The sequence below is a fragment of the Lepisosteus platostomus genome, chromosome 25 (assembly GCF_059453375.1).
Source record: "Lepisosteus platostomus isolate fLepPlt1 chromosome 25, fLepPlt1.hap1, whole genome shotgun sequence".
NCBI classification, from domain to species: domain Eukaryota; kingdom Metazoa; phylum Chordata; class Actinopteri; order Semionotiformes; family Lepisosteidae; genus Lepisosteus; species Lepisosteus platostomus.
This window is the reverse complement of record NC_142635.1, coordinates 15,964,218-15,986,320: the sequence shown is the minus strand read 5'-3', so window position 1 is coordinate 15,986,320 and position 22,103 is coordinate 15,964,218. Positions and strand designations below refer to the sequence as shown.

At 46.0% G+C, this 22,103-nt stretch overlaps 1 protein-coding gene across 3 annotated transcripts in view; it reads left to right on the top strand.

The window, feature by feature from the left end:
* Positions 1 to 2,493: 2,493 nt before the first annotated feature.
* The window catches only part of tecta (tectorin alpha), a 30,692-nt gene continuing 11,082 nt past the window's right edge, over positions 2,494 to 22,103 (top strand). For all 3 annotated transcript variants that reach the window (XR_015930441.1, XR_015930442.1, XM_088620048.1), the window contains exons 1-11: positions 2,494 to 10,238; positions 12,298 to 12,437; positions 12,547 to 12,834; positions 13,160 to 13,297; positions 13,992 to 14,157; positions 14,989 to 15,401; positions 15,613 to 16,183; positions 16,756 to 17,357; positions 19,297 to 19,867; positions 20,280 to 20,899; positions 21,292 to 21,970. Coding sequence is in view for 1 of the 3 variants with exons in the window: in XM_088620048.1 (XP_088476174.1) it covers positions 10,112 to 10,238; positions 12,298 to 12,437; positions 12,547 to 12,834; positions 13,160 to 13,297; positions 13,992 to 14,157; positions 14,989 to 15,401; positions 15,613 to 16,183; positions 16,756 to 17,357; positions 19,297 to 19,867; positions 20,280 to 20,899; positions 21,292 to 21,970 (4,315 nt within the window). In the remaining 2 variants the exon portion in view is untranslated. The remainder of the gene's footprint in view (positions 10,239 to 12,297; positions 12,438 to 12,546; positions 12,835 to 13,159; positions 13,298 to 13,991; positions 14,158 to 14,988; positions 15,402 to 15,612; positions 16,184 to 16,755; positions 17,358 to 19,296; positions 19,868 to 20,279; positions 20,900 to 21,291; positions 21,971 to 22,103) is intronic.

Here is a 22,103-nt window from a genome sequence, read left to right as displayed (position 1 = left end):
TACTAGTCCAGGGTCCGAATAGAGTCCATATGTGGCCTCACAGAGGCATTGCAGTTGCTGTATTTAACAGAGAAATTGAGCCACTGTCTACTGGCCTACCACACAGATCTGGGAGTGATGTTGCTCGGATTTTAATTGGAAAATCAAGCCTTCTAACATTTTAGTAAGGTGCTTTACTTGAGTAAGCCCAACAACTCTGTGATTGGTTGGTGTTTGTATTCCAGTGCGGCCAGTAAGGTGGAGGCTGATCTGTCAATCCAGATATGCTGACTTCTGTGCTTTCCCCTCAGCCCTTTGCTTTACTTTCTCCTCTGCGTACATTACCAGGTTAATTAATTTGTAGTTCTGGCAATGATCTGAGAGCCCACACATAAATGTGGTTATTATTTATTGATGATGCAGATATCTGTGGCCATAAGCCTTTTGAAAAAACGACCATTGCTGCAGCTATAAGACGACCCCAGTGAAGTTTTGATTATGTTCTGCATGTTAAATCCATGTGGGCTAGAGCTTGCTGCAGTCTGTGTGTCCCTTTCATCTGTGAATTGAGAGTTGACAGTTCAGAATGAGCTGCTGTCTTCTGCCCACAGGCTGGTTATCACTCAGCTGTGAGCACACAGAGATTTTCCCTCAGATGTAAGGGAATTCAAATGAGATACAGAGAGCCGAAAGTGAAAGGGTAAAAGTGGTTTGTAATTTTTGAAAAGTAGCTGTTGAACCAGACTTCCTTGAAGTTTGTTTCTACATTGTTACAACGTTGGAGGACGTTGATGACAAGAGTGAATCCTTTCTCTGCTGTCCTGATTTTCTTTCTGGTTGTGTATCCTACATGTCAATGGCCATTTGCTGTTAGCACGTTTCCACGCTACAGGACTGACGTCCACATTACTGAGTGTGGCCCCTCATCAGTATTATTTAACAGTGATGTAGCGTAAATGTTGGGGTTACTTAATCAAGTGTTAGATAGTGTATAAGTTAAAGATCAAGTAGTAATAATGTACCCCACAACTTGGATCTTTTGCCCACTGTCGTCTCCAGCAGCAATCTTGTCTGTTATCAAGACTAAACTGTGGACAATGAGCAACAGGGTCTTTAATGCTTAATGAACTTCCAAGGCATAATTTCATTCATTTGGATATTTTCAATAATGAATCCAAACCTCTTTGTTTAAGATGAATACATCATTTTTACTATTTATTTTTTTGTCTAGTTTTTGTTGTTTCAGGATTTTATGTTTTCAAGAATGTGCTTTAGAAAATAAATATTATTGGAGCCCTTGTGCCCCTTAAGAAGCCTACCAAAAATTCAGCTTTGAAAGAAGACAAACCATTTTATTAATCCTTGATGCCTGTAGCTTAAGCTCTTTTTTATTAAACTGTGACAAATTTGGAGGGCACAGAAGTGAAGTCTGGCTACACTAGGATAAAGGAAACAGAGACGCATTTAAGACAGAAAGTTTAGAAGATTTAAAGGCATATTTAGACACCCTCCTTTCCGTTCAAGAGAACTGTTGGTACTAAAATAAGATAAAATAAAGTAGTCAAACTCCTAAAGCGCAAAGAGGAGGTCCCTGAGCTTCTAGTGAAAGGCAGAAATGTGCTCAGTTTTCATACCTCGTGTCTTATGAGACCTGTTCCTACCAGAGTCTGTCCGTCCTCATGGGGGCTTCCAGAGTGCTTGCCTTCTGGCTTGATGTGAATGAGCCTCTCAGACATGACCCAGAAGTCACCCATAAGCAGGCGTCACCCTTTCCCCCGAGCTCCACAGCCAGCGCTGGGGCCCAGTGCTCAGTGCTGAGCCTGTGCTTATTGCAGTGCAGCATGGTAAAGTACTGGGAGGCGCGTTCTTGCACATGGTGGAAAACCGTGGTGAAGATGAGGGAAAACACAGATTTACCATTGTTCACCACAGTGGACTGGGACTGTCTAAGCTAGCACAAGTGTGTACAGGGGGTGAATACGGTCCAGCCTGGATGTTAAAGTCAGTGTGAGGGATTTGCACTGTCACCTGGCATTTGTGTTGGGGCTGTCTAAAACACAGCTGTACACAGTGGAAAAGTGAGATTTGTTCATATGAAGAGTCTTTCTTATAAAAGGAATCTGTAGAGATGCATGTTAAAAATTAAGAGCAATATGAGCATTACAGGAAATGAAATGGAAAATATTATGTCAAAGCCAAATGTCTTATAGAGTAAATCTTCTGTAAATTATGATTATATATATTGAGTGGAAAAAAGTATTGATCCCCCATTGGACCTCTACCACATTTTGCTCTGTTACAACCTCAAATCACAACCTGTTTGAACATGCTTTTTTTTGTATGATTTAGAAAACATACATATTGATGGGCACAATCATTTTAATTGTAAAAGAAAATTTTATGAACTGAAAAAAACTGAACTGAAAACTCCGGCTTAGACAAATATTCACCCTCCTGAGCTTAAGCATTTAATATTAAGTTGCTCCCCCTTCTGCAGCTATTACAGACTCATTGCTCCAGTTATTGCAGGCTCTAGTATCCGGAGTCAACAGAGCTGTGGTGTACAGCAATCTTCAGTTTCTGCCACAGATTTTATTAAGGGATTTAAGTCTGAATTTTTACTGGGCCACTCAAGGACTTTTCCTTTTTAAGCCACTCAAGTGTTGCTTTTGCTTTGTGTTTCAGTCATTTTACTGTTGAGATATTAGTCTCTGTCCCAGTTTCAGATATTTTGCAGACTGGTCCAGGTTTTGATCTAGGATCCATACTGCCCTCTATTTTGACAAGCCAACCAGTCCCTGCCAATGAAAAGCAACCACCCAAGAGTATGGTACCACCACTGTGCTTCAAAGTGAAGATGGGGTTTTGTAAGTGATGAGCAGTGCTCTTTTTCCACCAGACAAAGCTTGGCATTAAGGCTAGATAACTCAATTTCTGTCTCATCAGACCACAATTCTTTCTACATTGGTTCAGAGGCTCCTACATGTCTTTTTACATATTCAAGAGGGGACTTCATGTGAGCTTTTTTCAAATATGACTCTCCCCTCACCCCTACTGCCCAGATTTGAGGAGCACCTGAACTATTGTTGGCTCAGTCAGTTTGTAGGTCTTGGAGGGTTGTTTTTGGCCTCTTGACTGCTTCTCTGGCCAGTGTTCTGCTTTCCCGGTTGCCGAGCTCTGAAGGACGAACTGGTCATTGACGATTCTGAGTAGATTTATGTGTCTTCACTTCCTGATAATTGATTTGACAGTGTTCCATGGAATACTCAGTGCTTTTGAAATCTTGACTGACTTTTGTCTGTCCACAACTATGTCCCTTAGTTGTTGCAGAAGCTCTATTGTCTTCATATTACTCTGTATGCAATGTCCAATGGTGGGAACTCACACAGACAGATGTGTTAATGGTTAACCAATATTATTGCACACAGGTGGATTCCAGTTGACATTCTGTGCAAATTCTGAAGGCAGTAGGCTGAGGCAGAGCTTACTAAGGAGTAAACACTCCAATGCTAAGGGGGTGAACATTTTTGCAGTGAAGATTTTTAGGGTTTTTATTTTTAATTTATATTTTAGATCCAAGCTTTTAAACACATTGATATTGTAGAGGATGTTGTGTGGATCAAAAGGAAAAATAAATAAATCTGTTGAGTTTTCAGGTTGTAACACAGTAAAATGTGTCAAAATGTAATGTACAATCAGGGGAATCATTGGGGTTTTGCGTATTCAATCTGAACCTTTCCATAGGGACTTTTCTTTTTGGAGTTTTTATGTTAATTTCAGTGGTGAGGCTGTGATTAAAGACAACGACCAGAGAGCCATGGAGACAGAGCAGGTCATTTCTGTCTCTCCTGGACTGAAACTGGGGAAACTGGGGAGGTTATATCCCCAAATAGCACAGATCGTTTTATTTCTCACTCCTCTTTTGTCTGTATGTGTTTTAGTATCCTTTGATTTTCTTGCTTGATTCTTTTTCACCTTTCCAAATCAGCCTTTTGCTAATGCCTTTTCAGAACGTTTCGACAAGCCATACTGCACCAGTGGGCTTCAGGTGGCCTTCTCATCGGCTTCTTTTGTGGGAACAGTTAAGCTGCAAGGTTGGTGACAGCCTTTGTAGAGAAAGAACGTAATGGAGTCTCTCAGGTCGTGCGTAGAGGTCACAAAAACAAGTTGTTAGTGTGGATGCCTGTGTGTAGGCAGAAAACAGATAGCCCTTGAGTTCCTGCAGTTTTATAGATCGTAGATCTGGAACAAGGACATTTGCAGTTCTGCAACATGTAGTTGATTGCACCCAGACCAAACTACCACTGAAAACAGTTGTACTTAGAAATTCCTGGAGCAATACCAATTGCAGGTGAGTGTGTGAACAGGCAGAGCTAGGTTTGGAATAAGAAGAAGGAATTTTGTATTCGCGCCCTCTGCCCCTTTTGCTAAAGAGTTTAAAGGCATTTTTTTGTTCTGTGCTATTTTTACTTTCTGTCTTTATGTTCATTAAAACTCATTGCCTTCCAGCTATCAGACTCCAGGAGCTTCCTGCACCACACTTAAGGGGTGTCGTCCCTTTAAAATCAGACACCATGCGAATCAAACACTTGAACATTACTTTGTGTTGCCTCTGCTTGTCCTTTAAGTTTGAGCTGTATAACTCTATATGATAAAACTGATGTACATTCCTTCTGTTCTTTCTTAAGACAGGTGTTAATATTAGATAAAGGACAAATGAGTGACCCTCTTGAGTACACACGGGGCTGGCACACTGATGGCTGTTGTAGTGTTGATCATTCTGCCTTTGAATTCCAAATCCTAATTATCGGTCTGCCTCTGCTACATAGTAAGGCAGTCGATAGTAAAAGAAGTTCTTACATTTTGGTTCGAGTGCTTTGAATTCAATGTTCTCTGACTGTCTGTGTGCAAGCGGTATTGGTCTATTCTGTTCAGGTACAGAATAGGTATGAAGAGCCCTGCATAAAAATCAGGAAAATAAAGTTACAGTAAAAAGAGTCCATATGGTGTGAATGGCATGGCATGGTTTGGTGTAGCATGGGCTAATGAGTGATTAGTTAGATGCATTGATGCAGTCTCCTTCTTTGTCTTATTATTGAAGCAACATAGAAAAACACAATCTTGAGATCATCTTGCAGTCGTCAATCACTTGCTTGTTTCATGCTTTGAATTAGCACTAAAAGACATTCAGATTGTTGTACTTTCATATCTTACATAGAAGGACATCAATGGCTTCATAATAGGGTTGACTGTGCTTTTCCCAAGCACAAGGACTAACAGACAGACAGCCAGGAGCTTTGGACTTTTACAACTGCAATAGGAATATTGCACCGATCTTCACACAGTCTGCATGTCAGCCAGGCAGCGTCGGGGCCAGTAGGCTTTCTACATTTGTAGGGAAAGATATATTTAAAGGTATATAAATCTATATAGAAAGAAAAAGAATTATATATGTTTATGATGTCAGTGTTGAAGTGTTTCTGGTTTGAGGTTCTGTTATGAAGGGGTGATGTTTGGAATGAGAATCAGAGGGCTGAAGAATCTTAATTCAGTCATTCCAGACTCCACAGCACTGAGTACAGCCTGGTCGCATTACTAATTTGCTGTAGTACTATGTAATGGATTTTCTTAGTCAAAGCAGCAAAGTTAGTTACACACTATACAAGAAATGTACACACTGTTGATTCCAGTGCTGTAAAATCTGTCCCAGACTTAGAGGGAAGTCCCAGAATACTACCACTATATTGCATTTTGTACAGTATTTAGCCAAAGAACGCATTTAATTCAGAAGATATAAAAACATCTCTTAATGTATTGCACAAACAAATGGATTTTCCTGTGTATTCTGGATTTTCCACCAAGCTCTGCAATATCCAGGGCTTAGTGGAATCATGGATCGCCCATTCCCCACGCCCTCAGGGGGTGCAGTGGAGGAGCAGGGAGACAGGAATTTCAGAATCCATGGCATATTCTGGAGATATTCGGTCACTCAGTGATGCAGACAATCCATAAGAGCAGCTTCTGAATTCTGGGGCAGGAGCCAGGAGAGTGTGGAGCCTTGCTGTGAGGTCCAGGGTGTGCTCAGACAGAAGAGTCCTGCTCCCCTTCCTGTCTCTCAACTGTCTCTTTTGTCAACTATTGGTTTATTAAACTTTCAGAGTTTGATGATTTTAAAGACCTTGCCTCTGTGTTTATTTCAAGTTAACCCTACCTTTCAAAGCGTGACATAAAGAAAATGTTAGAACTAGAGGCTATTGCATTAGCTTGATCACTGTTGCAGGGTTTTCCCTATAGTCAATGTTCAGGATATACCGACAAGACAGAAGGTTTTGGGGAGGAGGGAAGGAACATTATAAATGATAAGTCGCAAGAAAAGTAAAGGTGTTTCAAGATGTTTCCCTTTTCACAAATTCCAGTGTCTCCCAGTGCAACAGGTGCCCTGATATGGCCAGAGACGAAGTTCACAAGTAGCCCTTCCCAATCGCAATTACTTTTAACATGGTTTTTGCACCCTTTTGCACTACAAAGACTGAAGATTGCACCCATGGAAAAATGACAATGTGCAAGTGGAATCTGTATAATTGATTTATTGATGGTGAATAGCAGTAACAATTTACACTGGTCTATCCATTCGCAGTGGAGCTATCACAGACGTGACTGATACTCCACGGAATACAGTATAATTCTGAGTCTCCATGCTGGAAGTCATCAGTCTCGAGCAATAAATGACCCTCTCTCTATAATATGTAAGAAGCTCTAGATAAGGATTTCTGTCTGTTCTGTCTTCACACCAGTGGTTCCACACCGCCTGTCAGTAAACAGGCTCCATTGGGCTGATGATCTCTGTGGTCCAGCACCTAAAGCAGTGCAGGGTAGGTGTGGACTCAGTGGCTGGTGGCCATGTGCTGATACAAGCCCGCGGTCTGAGGGGTTTCATACAGTGTGTTGTGTTCTAGGGCTATGCAGGAGTAGAGTGCCTAGCCAGTCTGTATTTTGATACCCTCCGATGCTGCTGAGCTGGAACCAGAACAAGGAGAGCTGAAGAGAGCTCATTGTACACTGAAGTGCAGGAGCCTGGAAGAGGGTCTTGGGTTACGCAGGGCAACCTGTACTCTGGAAGAGACGAGACAAGAAGAGCTGACTGCTGCCACGAGGCAAACTGCTAGAAAGAGGGAGGTCAGCAGTCAGAATGGGAGAATTGCAAGCAGGGATTACATTACTGCCGGCCTGAACCTGACCCAGCTGAAGCCCAAAGCACTTGAGTCCTGAAGGACAATCCACATCACAACCTGCCCTTCTGACACCAGGAGACACTTCACCCACGGGATCCCTCTCATTCTACCTTTTTGCTTGCGAGGAAGAGTAAAACTGCAGAGCCCACAGTTTCACTCAATTTCACAAGATCACCGCAGTAACTTTGCATGTGTTCAGATGAAGCTCATTGCAATCATTCTGCATGAAAAATGCCTCAAGAGCTGCAAGCAGTTGCTAATATTTTTTCCCATGATTTTACCACGTTTATCACAGAGCTTTGGCATGCTCTTCCATGGTTTGTCCCCTAAATCTTTATGCTTTCATGTGCTTTTGTTGAGACTTCTTCGTGGTGTGTTACACTTATTTTTACCTTTGTGTGTAGTTGTAAGCTAATGAGGGATGAGGTTCATTTCAGATTTCAGTCATTGAGCAAGATGACTCTGCCAGTATTTCCTGGAATGAACGGCCTAGTGTGGAGCACCCCTAGGGACACTCTTCCTTTTCCCAGTCAGGGCACTTAGGTTTTTCAGAAGTTGCAGGTGCAGAAGAATCTCTCTTTCAGAGCCCTGCCCTGTAGTGTGTTTTGTCAGGGCCAAGGTGACCAGAGTGCTAAAACAGCTTCACACACTCAGCACTCACCTCTCCTGTTACACCTACTGTCCTTCTAACAAAGACCCCTCAGCCTGTATCTCTTACCAGCCTTATCTGCAAGGATTCACCTACAGATTTCCACGAAAGTTGATGCAATCACACAGTAATCTATGGAAATGAGTCCTTTTCTCCCCTCTGTATTGCAAAGGAGACAAGCTTAATTAAAAAAACAGAAAAGTAAGAGAGAGCACATGGTCTGCTCTAAAGTGACTCATTTTAATTCTGTAACCCTAGCTGGGTTTAGAGAAAGAGGTAGGTTTTATGTCTTTCTGAATGTTTGTGTGTGTCTTGTATTCTGTATCAGATATTTTCACAAGAAAGATTTTGCACTGAAATTTGTGTGGGGACAGGGTGTGATCTCAGGTCCCAATCCAAAATGCTGACATTTCTCTCAGAAACCATCGTCTTTGTTGAAAGTTTTAGCTTCCAACCTGGGATGAAAACATCTCTGGTTTCAACATTTTGGAGTTCACAGGACCCCCCCCTCGCCCTGCTCTGCCCTGCTCTCTCTCCATCTCTTTCGCTCTCTTCACACACGCCCCCCTCAACAAAAACTCCGCCCCCCCCTCCCCAAACGAGCAAATCTCAGGTTAAGCTAACCAATGCCCCCCCCCCAAAAAAACAAAAATTGGTTCTGCACCACTATCAAAGAACTCATCGCAGCCTCACAGTTGAGCTGAAGAAGTTTTGTCTCCTGGATTCCTGGATTTGCGGATTCCCCCATTTCTGAGTTAGTCTTCAGGCTGGAATTGAATGCCCCTGTACCTAGCGGTACCTCAAGAGCAGTGGCAGGAGTGGCTTGCTGGGATCTGGAGGTACCTGTTGCTTGTGTTATAAGTGGGGAAGCTGTGCAGTTGGATGGCAGTATCAGGAGACTGGTGAGAGCTGTGCTGTTCTGTGCGCCTCCAGCCGCAGGTGAGTGAGAAAGTTCTCCTCCCGTCTGTAAACCCTGTTCCTTCCGTACCCCTTTTCTCTTTGCTCAATTTGTTTTTTTGCTGTATTGAATTGTGTGAGGCACATTCTTCATTTGCATATTCCACTTCACTGAGCACCTGCGCCCAGGTGTGTTAAACACCTGCAATTAAATTTCACAGGGTTTTTCCCTTCTGGAGTTTCAGAATGTCACACAGAGAGGTTGAACTTGACTCTCTAGAAAAAAAGGAAGAAAGATCCCTAACTAATACTTAAAATTAATTAATTCTAGGGATTTATAGTTTAAATCTGACATGTTTTTGGCATGTCTTCTTTTTTTTAAATCAGTTATGAAGTCATGCAAAAAGAGATGTCAGAAGATGCTTTCTCCTGTGCCAGTCTGTGGCCACAGCTTCTGCAATGATAGTGCAATGATAGTGCTAGTCCACAATAGGACATCCTGGATATATAGTACAGGAAAAGAGGAACATTAAAATTGTTCTGTTTGATGCTGTCCTCTCCTGAGGACACTGTGTACCTTGTGTAGAGTTCGCTGAGTGTGGTGTGGAGCTGGGGCACAGTTAAGCAACAGTGGGGTGAACAGCTCCACTCAGAAGAACTCTGAGAGATGAACACTCTGTCTTGGATCTAGTAGTTGCTGAGATTCTGCATTGCATCCCTGATAGTTTATGATACTCAGTATACAGTTTTCTGAAGCTGGCCTTAGTCCACACTGGGAGTTTAATTTGTATAAATATTGTATAGATTTTAAAATATGATTACATTGAATACCCTAATGTTTTTCCGCCACCTGCTTGATTTCACACCTGAAAACATTTTCTTTTCCCATTTGTAATTCTGTGCCTGCTCATATAATCTTTGTCTTGGATAAACCTCTGCTCCAGGAGTCACTGGTGCTGCCTGAGGTGTGCTGTGAACCACTGATTTGGAGCCTTGGGAGAAAGTAATGTGAGCTTATTGTACTTCAGGCATAATGGAAGCTTTTTAGAACTCAGTAACCAGTCGCTACATCAGGAAAACTGGCCTGGAGAGAAATCAGGGTATTTAGAAGACTGCTCTGTACTACCTTCCTTCCCTCCCTCTCTCTCATCATTCCTCTGTTTTTGAGTCTCACTCCTATTTTTCTTCTTTTCTTTTTTTAAATGCCTCCCAAGTTTACAAACAGCATGGAATTCTGAAAAAGTCTGGAACAAACAGGTTTGCAATAGTGTTTCAATATAGTTTATTGTTTCAGGCTGCATTTGTTATTCCAGATATATAGGAGCCAACAGTAACAGGAACACTGGTGGGGCCAATGTTGGCAGTTAGTGTGATGGCTGGTTGTTTGGCAGTGTCTCTCTTTCTCTCTCCCACTAGGATGGTGAAGCAAGGAACTCCAGTCATTCTCATCCATCTTATCGTTATCCTGGCTCCAAGAGCAGGTGAGCACACAGCTGAACCTACTGGTCCAAAACACAAAGCTTCATGGTTCTGTGTAACTCCAGAGCAATGGTCTTGAAGCACACACATAAGATTATTAAACTTAAACTAGAAGACCTCATTTGATCCATCTCGCTTTTGTAGTTGCTAGTCACTAATTAATCTGAGGCTCTCATCCAAACGTTTCTTGAAAGAAGCCAGGCTATCGACGTCATCATGGCCAAGCAGCTTGTTCCATATTCCAGGTGTTTCGGATTTTCAGAAGAGCTTTTTGAATGATCACTGCAATTTACTTTGTGTTAACAGCTTGGTTGTTAATGCATCTGGGTTTCACTACTGCCATTTTGATAATTGAAGATCTGCTGTTCTTGGTACAGAACAAGGGCAATTTTTGTGACTGTGTCATGTGAAGGGTGGATATTGGGTTGCGATCAGGGAGTGAGTACTCAGATGAGACAACTGTTGAAATAATTTTCCATTCACTAAAAAAGGGAACGACAGTAAAATTATAATAAATAAATAATCCTTACACTAATATAGCGCTTTTCTGGACACTTCCCTCAAAGTGCTCTACCACAAATGTGTAGCTTCTACCTGGATGATGCAATAGCAGTCAGAGTGCATAGATGGGGATTATTAGGACTGGTATTTTTAATGACTGCAGAGTCAGGACCTCTGTTTTACATGTCATCTGAAGGCTTTTTTACAGTATATAATGACCCCATCACTATATTGGGGCATTAGGACCCACACAGACTGCAGGGTGAGCGCCCTGTACTGGGCCCACTAACACCTCTTCCAGCAGCAACATTAGTTTTTACCAAGAGTCTCCCATCCAGTTACTGACCGGGCTCACACCTGCTGAGCTTTACTGTGCTGCCAGTTGTGAGTTTCAGGATGATATAACTGCTAGCAAAAGGTGCAGCCCAAGGAGTATCTAAAATACCTGTTAGTTTTCCTCTTCCATTGATGGACATTTGTGAGTGAGGTTGTTGAGGCCACTTGTCATCTCTCTGTTGGAGGGTTAAATGGACTGAACAACTGCTCAGTCTAGGACTTCATTTTTAATTCCATGATTGTTTTGGAGTGAATGAAAGGATATTCCAAAAACTTTATGAAAAGGTAATCTGATCTGATCTGATCTGTAGGAGAGGTACTCTGTAGGAGTACAGTTGCGTCCTTCTGATTGCAATGTGTCAGTCTAACTATTCCAACACAGCTTCTGAAAAGAATTCTCACTGCTAAATGAAGTAAATAAACTCAATGACCTCGCACTTTACAGAATTCCCTGAGAGGTGACTATTTTTGATCCGTTCCCTATCCCACAGCAGCAGGGCCAGCCAGGGGTTTCTGGGGGGCCTTTGGCAAGATCTTGGAAAGGAGCCCCTCCAGATCACAATTTGTGCACATACTACTATTATCTCCTCCCATCCCAACCTTTTTACTATTTAGAACAATTACATTTTCTAGTTACTTGTTACTACTTAAACTAAACTTAAACTACTAGTTACTAGTTTCTAGTTATATAATACATTCATTAACCAGCTTTGAAGAACACATAATACATTACAAACAAGAACAAGGAGTAGAAATTTTACAGAGATAATGTATTTTTACAGTGAAACGTGAATCTACTGACTCAAATAGACAACGTGTCTTGCTAGAAAATGTCCATTTGCTACTTACATGGATCTTATCGACTCAAAACTAAATGAAATACAAATGCAAAACTACAATGACTTTTAGCACATTTCTGTCCTATTGCTTATACTGAGCTTCTTTTCTCAGCGACCTATGGGTACGTCCTTTTGGAGGATGGTGTGCATTTACCATCTGCAACTACATGATTTTAATTCTAAACCATTACAATATAGTTTGTGTCGCAAGTAAAGGGCTACTTGCAACAGTTTATTACATGTTGATGTAATAAAAGGTAAATAAAACATCAAGACATTCACCACTTTCCGAAAACAAATGAACAGCATTTGCTGTAGCAGCAGCTGAAATCGTAAGGAGCCTCACTTCCTTTCTCTTTCCTTGTTTCCTCGTGTCTCTGCTCAGTCTTCTCTCAGGGCATCCTGTACCCTTTTGGCCAGGCCCACCGTGACTCTGAGACCCCTAAGATGGACGATGGCAGCTCTCCTGAGGTTCCTCTCCTCATCCAGTTCATCTTCTTCAACATGCCCTACCGCTCCATATTTGTATGTACCAGTGCTCACCTCTTTTGACTTCGTAGTCTTTTTTCTTAGGCGATGTCTTCAGCCACTCTGCTGCGGTGTTGTGCTGATGGGTTCCCATCTGACTCTGCAGGTCAACAACAATGGGGTGATCTCCTTCAACGTGCAGGTCAGCCAGTTCACGCCCGAGGCCTTCCCCTTGACTGACAGCCGTTCCTTCATCGCCCCCTTCTGGGCTGATGTGCACAACGGCATCAGGGGAGACGTGTACTACCGCGAGACCACTGAGCCGGACATCCTGCACAGAGCGACGCAGGACATCCGCAAGTACTTCAAGAACATGGCATCCTTCACGGCCACCTGGGTCTTCATCGCCACCTGGCACCAGGTCACCTTCTATGGCGGCAGCCAGACCACGCCGGTAAAGCTCTTCCAGAACCCGAACCCTCTGCTTCATGGCCTGTCAGAGAAGTTTCCTGTGCCCACCTTTGGGAGAGGCAGAGCTGTAGCGCAGTACAGGGAAGGCATGTTGGAAAGAACAAGTCAGAGAGAGACAGGATGACCCTGGATCCTAGTTAGTCATGGTAGAGGCCCAGTAAACTACTACAGGGAGTTCTTTGTTTGCACCTGCTTATTACCTTTCCATCTCTGTTGTGTTGTGTGTCCAGTAACTTGACTTCATCTCTGGAGCACAGGTCACTCACTAGCCTGGCCGACTTAGCCCTTGTCTCCATGTCCCCACACAGGTGAACACTTTCCAAGCTGTGCTCATTTCGGATGGTGTCTTCTTTTTCGCCATGTTCAACTATGGGGATATCTCCTGGACCACTGGCACTGCCAGCGGTGGTGACCCGCTCACTGGGCTGGGGGGCACAGCCGCTCAGGTAACTGGGGGCTGGTGGGCTGCTCAATTCCAAAAGCAGACACCTTTTAGGTCAGGGCTTTCCAATACTGCTCCTAGGGACGCACATATCTGCTGGGTTTCTTTTCACCTGAGCACTAAATTTAATCATTGAACCCTTAAAGGATCTAAAAGTAGGTTTAATTTAAACTAAACTTGCCTAAACTTACAGGCTTTGTTTTACATAGAATGTCCACTTTAAGTAATAAAAAAACTTGCAAAGGATATAATCATGCAACTGGTTCAGGATTGAAGTCAAGAGTTCAGCTGCAATGAAACCCAGCAGGTGTAGGGGTGCCCAAGTCCAGGATAGGGAACCCCTGCTTTAAATGTTTAACAGCACCCACCTGTTCATTACATTGAAATCGAACATTTCATCTAATTTAAACAGTCAATACTGGTTAAGGATTCGATATTAATTAGGCAACCTGTGTTGATTGCTAATCAGAAAAAGAATATTGAAACATCAGGAGTGAATCCAAGTGTGTTTTTTCAAAAAGTCTTGTACATCATGGTACATCATCTGTCAATAACCAGATACCCATTCCTTAACAATCCCGCCATGTTCCACTCACATCTTAAAACAGATGCCAGTCCCGGTGCTCAATGTGTAGCTGTCTGTTAGTGTGTGACATTGAGACCGGCTCTCTTTCTTCCCCCTTTTATCTCATCTCCAGTCAGGCTTCAATGGCGGAGACGTCAACCACTTCTTCAACCTGCCAGGCTCCCGCTCCAACGATGTGGTCAACATTGAACAGACCACCAACGTCAACCGGCCCGGCCGCTGGCTCTTTCGCATCGACGGCGAGCAGATCGACCCGGCCAATGGTTGCAGCCTCAATGGTAGCATCACACGTCCCTCTTGCTCTCGCTCTCTGTCTGCGCCAGTCCATGTCTCATTAGGAAATCAGCAGGAGCTTTCATTCAGTTCAATGCAGCTCAATATACACAGAAGAGCTTCGCCGGCCTGATTCCCAGTAGCAGTGCTGCCAGACAACACAATCAGTCCTTGACCGACAGACATGATCACTTATCTGTGTACAGACTGAGATACTAGTATCTCAGCACAGATATTACAGTAAGCTGATATCATAGAGTTCCTTCTCAAAGCACTATGCAATGCATAAAGATAACACTTGACTATAAAATATATATTTTTTTAAATTACAAAGATGAAGATACAGAAGATAAAACAATCACAAAAGCAGCTCTTGAACTGAAAGTTTTCTATCCAGATTTAAATGCGCCTAATGTGACTGAGCTACCTTTGGGGTCACTCTCACCCACAGACTTCAAGTAAACACTAAACCAGATGCGCGAAGGTCAACGCAAGGGTAGTAAACAAACACTGAACACATTGCAGGACATGACATTACAGACCAGTGCAGGCGGAAAAGATTTAATCACAGCTGAAAATCAGATGCCAATTTGGACAGTTTTTCCTCTGCAAGATGTTTGCTGGCAGGACTTGCGCCGAGAGTTGCACGGTTGTTGTTGAGAAGTAAAAATACTTAAGAGAAGAAACATTTAGGCTTAAACTTTGAAGATCAACTAAAATTCATTGAAGCGTCTTGGTGGTAAAAATGCAGAAATGGTTCATTCTTCTGATTCTGAGTAACTGTTCTGAAGGCTGCGGCGGCTGGTGACACCCCTCTCTGTTGCGGTCTGTGGCAGGGCGGTTCTATCGGCGTGGGGAGGTTTTCTGGCTGTCGGAGCAGTGCTCTCAGAAGTGCCGCTGCCTGGACCTCGAGAATGAGATTGTGTGCCAGGAGCTGCCCTGCGGGCCGCTGCAGACCTGTGAGCTCCAGGAGGGCACGTACCACTGCCAGCCCACCCGTACCAGCACCTGCGTGGTGTTCGGCGACCCCCACTACCACACCTTCGACGGCTTCCTCTACCACTTCCAGGGCACCTGCTCCTACCTGCTGGCTAGGCCCTGTTGGGACATCCCCGGCCTGCCCTCCTTCAGTGTGGAGGCCAAGAATGAAAACCGTGTGGGCACCTCGGTTTCCTGGCTGCGCGATGTGCGGGTGGAGGTGTACGGGCACCGCGTCACGCTACCCAAGGGCAGCCTGGGCACTGTACAGGTGAGACAGCGGGCATGATGCTGCTAAACTACAGCTCACCTTTATGGCACCTATGCTCATAAAGCAGAGCAAAGTGTAGGGAGAAATGATGGGAAGAGTAGAGGCAAACCCCTGGGGAATCACAGGGGTGCCTGAGAGGCAGATATTCTTTATCATGTGCGAAATGTCAACAATCCCACCCTGACCTGCCCCCTCCTTCCCCCTCCTTCAGGTGGACGGCCTAGTGAAAACTCTGCCCGTGCAGCTGCAGCTTGGCGCTCTGCGGGTGTACCAGTCTGGTGTGGCGGTTGCCCTGGAGACAGACTTCGGCCTGCTGGTGACCTACGATGGACAGCACTACGCCTCCATATCCCTGCCCAGCTCCTACTTCAACAACACCTGCGGCCTCTGTGGGAACTACAACGACGACCCCGCAGATGACCCCGTGCTGCCCAGTGGCGCGCTGGCAGAAAGTGTGGTGGAGCTGGGGGGGGGCTGGCAGGTGGAGGATGCAGACTGGCGCTGCTCAGATGGCTGCGCCCAGAACTGCAGCCTCTGTGATGCTGCCACCGAGTCCTTCTACTTTCGACCGGACTACTGCGGCATCATCAACAAGACGGACGGGCCCTTCCGGGACTGCCGGACCGTGGTGGACCCCACTGCCTTTGTCTACAGCTGCGTCTACGACATGTGCAGCAACCGCGACAACATCACCACTCTCTGCCAGGCCATCCAGGCCTATGCTCTGGCCTGCCAGGCCCTGGGTGTCACCATCCGCTCCTGGAGGTCCCGTACCTTCTGTGGTAAGTGGCCCCTCCCGCTCTCTCTGTATTGCTGACTCAAATTGAACTCATCTGCTTGTCACGCCCTCTGCAGCCAGGGGGCGCTCCTTCTCTGTCCTGTCCCTAGTTTCTGGTCTGCTGTCCTTCCTGTCCCTCTCTTTCTCTTGGGCTATATATTTCCGGGTCTTGCACTCTGTCCTGGCTCAGCATTGATGTTCGGATGTCCTGAGACCCGCCTAGCACCAGGGCGCCCCACGTCCGCTCCCTGAGGGCATAGGTTTCTATACGGCATTCCTGAACTCTTTGCACTAATGAGCCCGGGCCTTTTTCCCGTCTCGCCGCTACGCATATGGGTCTTTTTCTACTCTCCTGCTCCCCACGGTTAGTCCCTTTGGACGTCCGTGACACTGCTCCCTGCGGAGGCAGTTCGATTGGCAGTGAAACAGCAGTCCCTGCAGGTGCTGATGCTGACAGCTACGCTCTTGTGCCAGCAGGAAGGGCATCGCCCTGGCACTGCCTTCTCTCGCCGCGGCCTGTTTTTTGGGTCGTGAAGTCAGAGATCTTTATCGACCTTGTGTCATCTTTCACAACAGCGCTGTCCTGCCCAGAGTTCAGCCACTACCAGGTGTGCACCAGCAGCTGCCCGCCGTCCTGTTCCGACCTGACGTCCCACCTGTACTGTGCCCACCCCTGCACCGAGGGCTGCCAGTGCGGCGAGGGCTACGTGCTCAGCGGCAGCCTCTGCGTGCCGCTGCACGAGTGTGGCTGTGAGCGGGATGGACTGTACTACCCCTTGAACGAGTCCTTCTGGGCTGGGCCGGCGGGGGACTGCTCACAGCGGTGTGTGTGCGGACCCCAGGGGGAGATCTCCTGCTTCAACGACTCCTGTGGGGAAGGCGAGGTGTGCACAGCAGAGCTGGGGCGGCTGGGCTGCTACCCCCGCCGGGAGGGTGTCTGCTCTGTGGCACAGAGCCAGGTGATCGCTACCTTCGACGGTGCCGCCCTCCCCTTCCCTGACGAAAATTCCTACTTTCTGCTGAAGCCATGTGGAGCTGGGGGGATCAATGTTTCCGCGCCGGAGGTAAAGATCGGGCGCCGGTTGGGGAGCAAGGGTCCATCCTGGGTCAGGCCGGTGGTGGCCAGGTTGGCAGATCTGGAGGTGCAGCTGGGAGGTACCGACTTCGATACTGTAAAGGTATGTGTCCCACTGAACAAGACCTTCCTGGGTGAAAATAAGACAGTCCAGGGCCAGTGAGGTCATCCCTAATGAGGACTTGAAAACAAATTCAAACTTAAACTTGCATGAAATCGTTTAAAAGTATTCAAAACAGTCACAGAGCGGTCTCCCGGCTCTGCTGACAGCGTCTTTTACCGCGATGCCTTGCGCAGCGCAGGAACAGCGGCGCTGAATTCAAGTGTTTGCAGACGATCCTCGGCCACAACCGGTCTCTGTCGAATTTCAAAGTTTGTATTTGCGAAATTTCGTTCTTGACGAATTACAAGGTACAAACTCTTCATGTTCGGATTAGCGAAAATTCGTCTATGAAAGCTTGTGCTCTGATTTTCAAATGGTTTTTGTGTTTGTTTCGTAGTTGCTGGTCATCATGGGCCCTAAGGAAGAGTTTGTTTCACGTGTTTTATTTCATTCTGACTGGGGTTTTTTATTTTTCTTATCCATTTTAGCGTAATAGTCGACAGCAGTATAAACGTCGTTCTAGCAGTTCGCTTGCAAAAAAAATCTTAATATGACATCATTAATTATTTTACAGTTATAGTTGGCTTATTTGAGTAGAACTGCGTTGTTTATGAAGCTTGCTATAATGTTCTGACGAGGATGAAGATGGCTACTTATTCGCGTTTTTCGTTCCACCTTAAATGCGACTGCTGTGATGTTAAATCGCCTTTCGCCTGAAGATGGCTCTCTACAGTCATGTTTAAAAACTAATCCGGATGGATTACTGTTTATCCTCAGTAAAGGGGAATATGTAAGTAGTGACTGTCCAAATTGCATTTTTGTATGAAACACATTTCAGAAAATCAGAAAACCAGTTTTCAAAACTCACAATAACCCAAACTGTCGTGTTAGACAACGAGTAAATAAGACAAAGGCGAAACATGAATTCACTGGCACATACATGTATTGCATATTCACCACGACCTTGCCTTCTGATCATTAAAAGTCTTAAAATCTTGCATTTTGCAAGAAAGTTTAATGTAGCAGTTTTAAACGGGAGGGAGGCCCATAGCAATAGAGCAGAAAGTGCAATCACCTTTTCCCAATGTATTCTGATATGCCATGTTCAGAGGGTCATATTTTAAAAAAATGGTACAGTAAAATTTCTTGTGCTTCAGGATTTTGATAGTCTGTTACATTGTCTCCCACACCTCGGTGTCAGAATTGTGAGACGTTTTTATAATCGGGGGGGAGGGCCATTGTAAAAAGGAGAAAGTGCAGTTTTTCCCAGTGCAAGTTAGTGTTATTGTGAGTTTTAAAAATCGGTTTGCGATTTCTAAAAATATATTCGATACCAAAATACAATTTGGACAGTCGCTATTTATTTGGATATTCCCTTTCACTGGATGTCTACAGAATTCAATCCGGATTAGTATTGACCGAAGAGAGTCATCGACAGGCAAAAGGCGACATAACATCACTGCAGCAGCATTTAAGGTGGAAAAGGCCTGTACGGTATTATATGTTACTTAGAGTGAAGTTGTCTTCGGTTCAGAACGGGGTGGAATTTTTCCCATCAGGAATAACGTAATTTGTATTTTCGATTTAGAATCTCTCACTTTCCAAACCGATTTTCAGGAATGAATTAGGTGTGGATACTGGGGTATGAGTGTATATGTCATCAGTGTTTTGTCTGGTGAGAAGCATGGAAATGAACACCCCCCCTCTCCATTAACATTTCCAACTTTTGAACATTTGATTCATTGAACATTTGTGTGTTTTTCAAGAACAGAACTGCAGAGTTTAAGGTGGAATAGCTGGCTGGCTTATTAATGAGTGAGCTGTTACAGAAAAGGGCTCAAACGCACAAAGCAAGGTGAAGGAAAATGCAGATGCGTCTCTCAAGGAGAGCGGAGGCCTGATTCTAAGGGCTGTGTGTCACTCTGGGTGTTTTGTGCAGCTGAACGGAGATGCGGTCGTCCTGCCATATGTCCACCCCCTGGACACGCTGCTGATCTACCGGGCCCCAGGCAATGCCACCGTCGTGGAGTGGAGCGGGGTGCTGGCGGTGCGCTACACCCGGCAGGGCCTGCTCAACGTCACACTCTCCACCCTCTTCTACAATGCCACCTGCGGGCTGTGTGGGTTCTTCAACGGCAATGCCTCCGACGAGCTGCGGCTGCCCAGCGGGAAGCTGACGGACAACGCCGAGCTCTTCGCCGAGGGCTGGCGGGCCATCGCCGATGACCTGACGTGCAACGGCGACTGTGAAGACCTGTACCGTATGTGCGTGGACCTGCGGCTCTATCAGAGCCCTTGGCTGTGCGGAACGATCAATGACCCCGCTAACAGCTCTTTCCTGAGCTGCCACGCCGCCGTGAACCCCTCGCCCTTCTTCCGCAACTGCCTGTACAACATGTGCGTCCGGGAGGGCAACCGCTCGGCCCTCTGCTCCTCCTTGCAGGCGTATGCCTCTGCCTGCCACGATGCCCAGGTCAGCCTTGGACCCTGGAGGAGTGCCACCAGCTGCCGTATGTATCCGCTCTCTCTCACATGAGCTCTTCTTAGCCCTGCCCATGCTGGGGACGGATTATATCACCGCTTGCATAGCACCTGATTCTTGTATCTAAATGTGACACAATAGTGCAAGAGTATATTAAATTGCAAAACTGCATTTGTTGTTAACCCTGCTATAGTAAACTGCCAGAGCATTAACATGACAGAGTATACAATGCAGTTGTATTGTACAACCATATTATATAATGGCTAGTTGGGCATCTGAGTAGGATTAACATAGAATTTGAACATTCTCCTCATAATCTCTCTTTGCTTTCTTTCAAAATAACCAAGCAAGCTAGATTAGCCAAACAGCCTCATCTTATTTGCAGACTGTGAATGCATCTGTGTGGCTCTCTCACGCTGTCCTGTCCTCTGTGACCCTAGCTCTGCCCTGTCCTGAGTACAGCCACTTCGAGGAGTGCACGACCGCCTGCCCCCCCACCTGTGCCAACCTGGAGCCAGAGGGCATCTGCCCGCTGCCCTGCTCTGAGGGGTGCCAGTGTGATGAGGGCTACGCACTGAAGGACGGCCAGTGCATTCCTAAGGCAGACTGTGGCTGCCAGTACCGGGGCCTGCAGCTGTCCACTAACGAGACCTTCTGGGTGGACTGGGAGTGCCAGGAGCTCTGCTACTGTAACGGCACCGACAACACTGTCTACTGCCACAGCGCCCCCTGCAGGCCGGAGGAGTACTGCCTGGAGGACAGTGGACTATACTTCTGTCAACCACGTACTGAGGCTGTCTGTATCGCTGCTGGCTACGGCCACTTCCTCCCCTTCAGTGGTGTGGCATTCGACCTGCAGAGCAGTTGCACACTGCGGCTGGCCAACACCTTGTGTGAGAGGGAGGAAGAGCTGGGGGGGGGGCAGGGCGTGCCGCAGTTCAGTCTCTCAGCGCGGAGCGAAGATCGGCACACAGGCCAGGCGATCTGGGTGAAGGGTTTCATCCTGGAAGTGTATAACTATGAGATTGAAGTGTCCCGCAGCTACAAGCACACTATTACGGTAAGGAAGAGCTGGGAGAGGGGTTAGGACTTGGGTACAGTCCAGCAGATCAGGCCCATCGCCTTTTAATCCTTCATTCCTAAAAATTAGAACTCTTACCAAGGTCAAACAGTAAATTTACCAGTAAATTAAGTAATAACCAGTAATTTAAGGTCAAACTCTGAGTTACAAATAAACTAGAAAATAATTAAGAGGTCTGTTAAAGGAAAGTCGTTCTGCTTTCTCCTGCTTCTTCTACAGTCTTCTGCGTCACCTTGTGTTTCTGTGGTAGGTTGTGAAAGGGACAGCAGCACTGGCTTTCAAAGAAGATGCTCAGATGTTGAAGGCCTTAGTTCTGTCCACAGTCAGAGCTGTTTTCCTCTAAGTAAAATAATCTTATTATCCTTTCTCAGGTGAACAATGAGCGCCTGTATCTGCCCCTCAAGCTGGGCCCGGGAAAGGTCAACATTTTTACCTTTGGATTGCAGCTGGTGGTGGAGACGGACTTTGGGCTGAAGGTGGCCTACGACTGGAAGACCTCCCTGTCCTTGACCCTGCCACGTGACCTCTATAACGCCACCTGCGGCCTGTGCCAGGGTTTACCCCCTGGGCCACCAACACTCAGTGCGAATGACTGGGGCATGGCGTGGGCAGAGCGGGACACATTCTGCAGGGTGGGCTGTGGAGATGCGTGCCCCCGGTGTGCCCACCGAGAGGGAGGGGCGGCAGGCGACAGCGGGCTGGCGGACAATGGCGGAAACAACAATGGCAATAACAACAATGGCAATAACTACCACAACAACGGCGGCAACAACAACAACAACAACAATGCCCTCTACCTTGGGGAGCCTGTCAATGGCTACCTGGACCCTGAGGCCATGAGGCTTTGCAGCCTGATCCCTGACCGCAATGGGGCATTCTTCCGCTGTCACAGTAAGGTAGCGCCAGGGTACTTCTACCAAAACTGCCTGCAGGACAGCTGCATCGACCAGGGTGCACTGGACACCGTCTGCAACTGGTTGCAGATCTACGCCAGCATATGTCAGACACAGGGCATCCCTGTGATAGGCTGGAGGAATAACACACCATGTGGTGAGTTGTTCTCTCGTCTCCGTGCTGTCCTCTCCTCACCCCATTCTCAACTTCCTGGATCGTGGCTTTCTGTGTTTAGTTGTGGTCGGTGTGAAAACATTCATTCCAAAATGGATCAGAACGCACAGGAGCC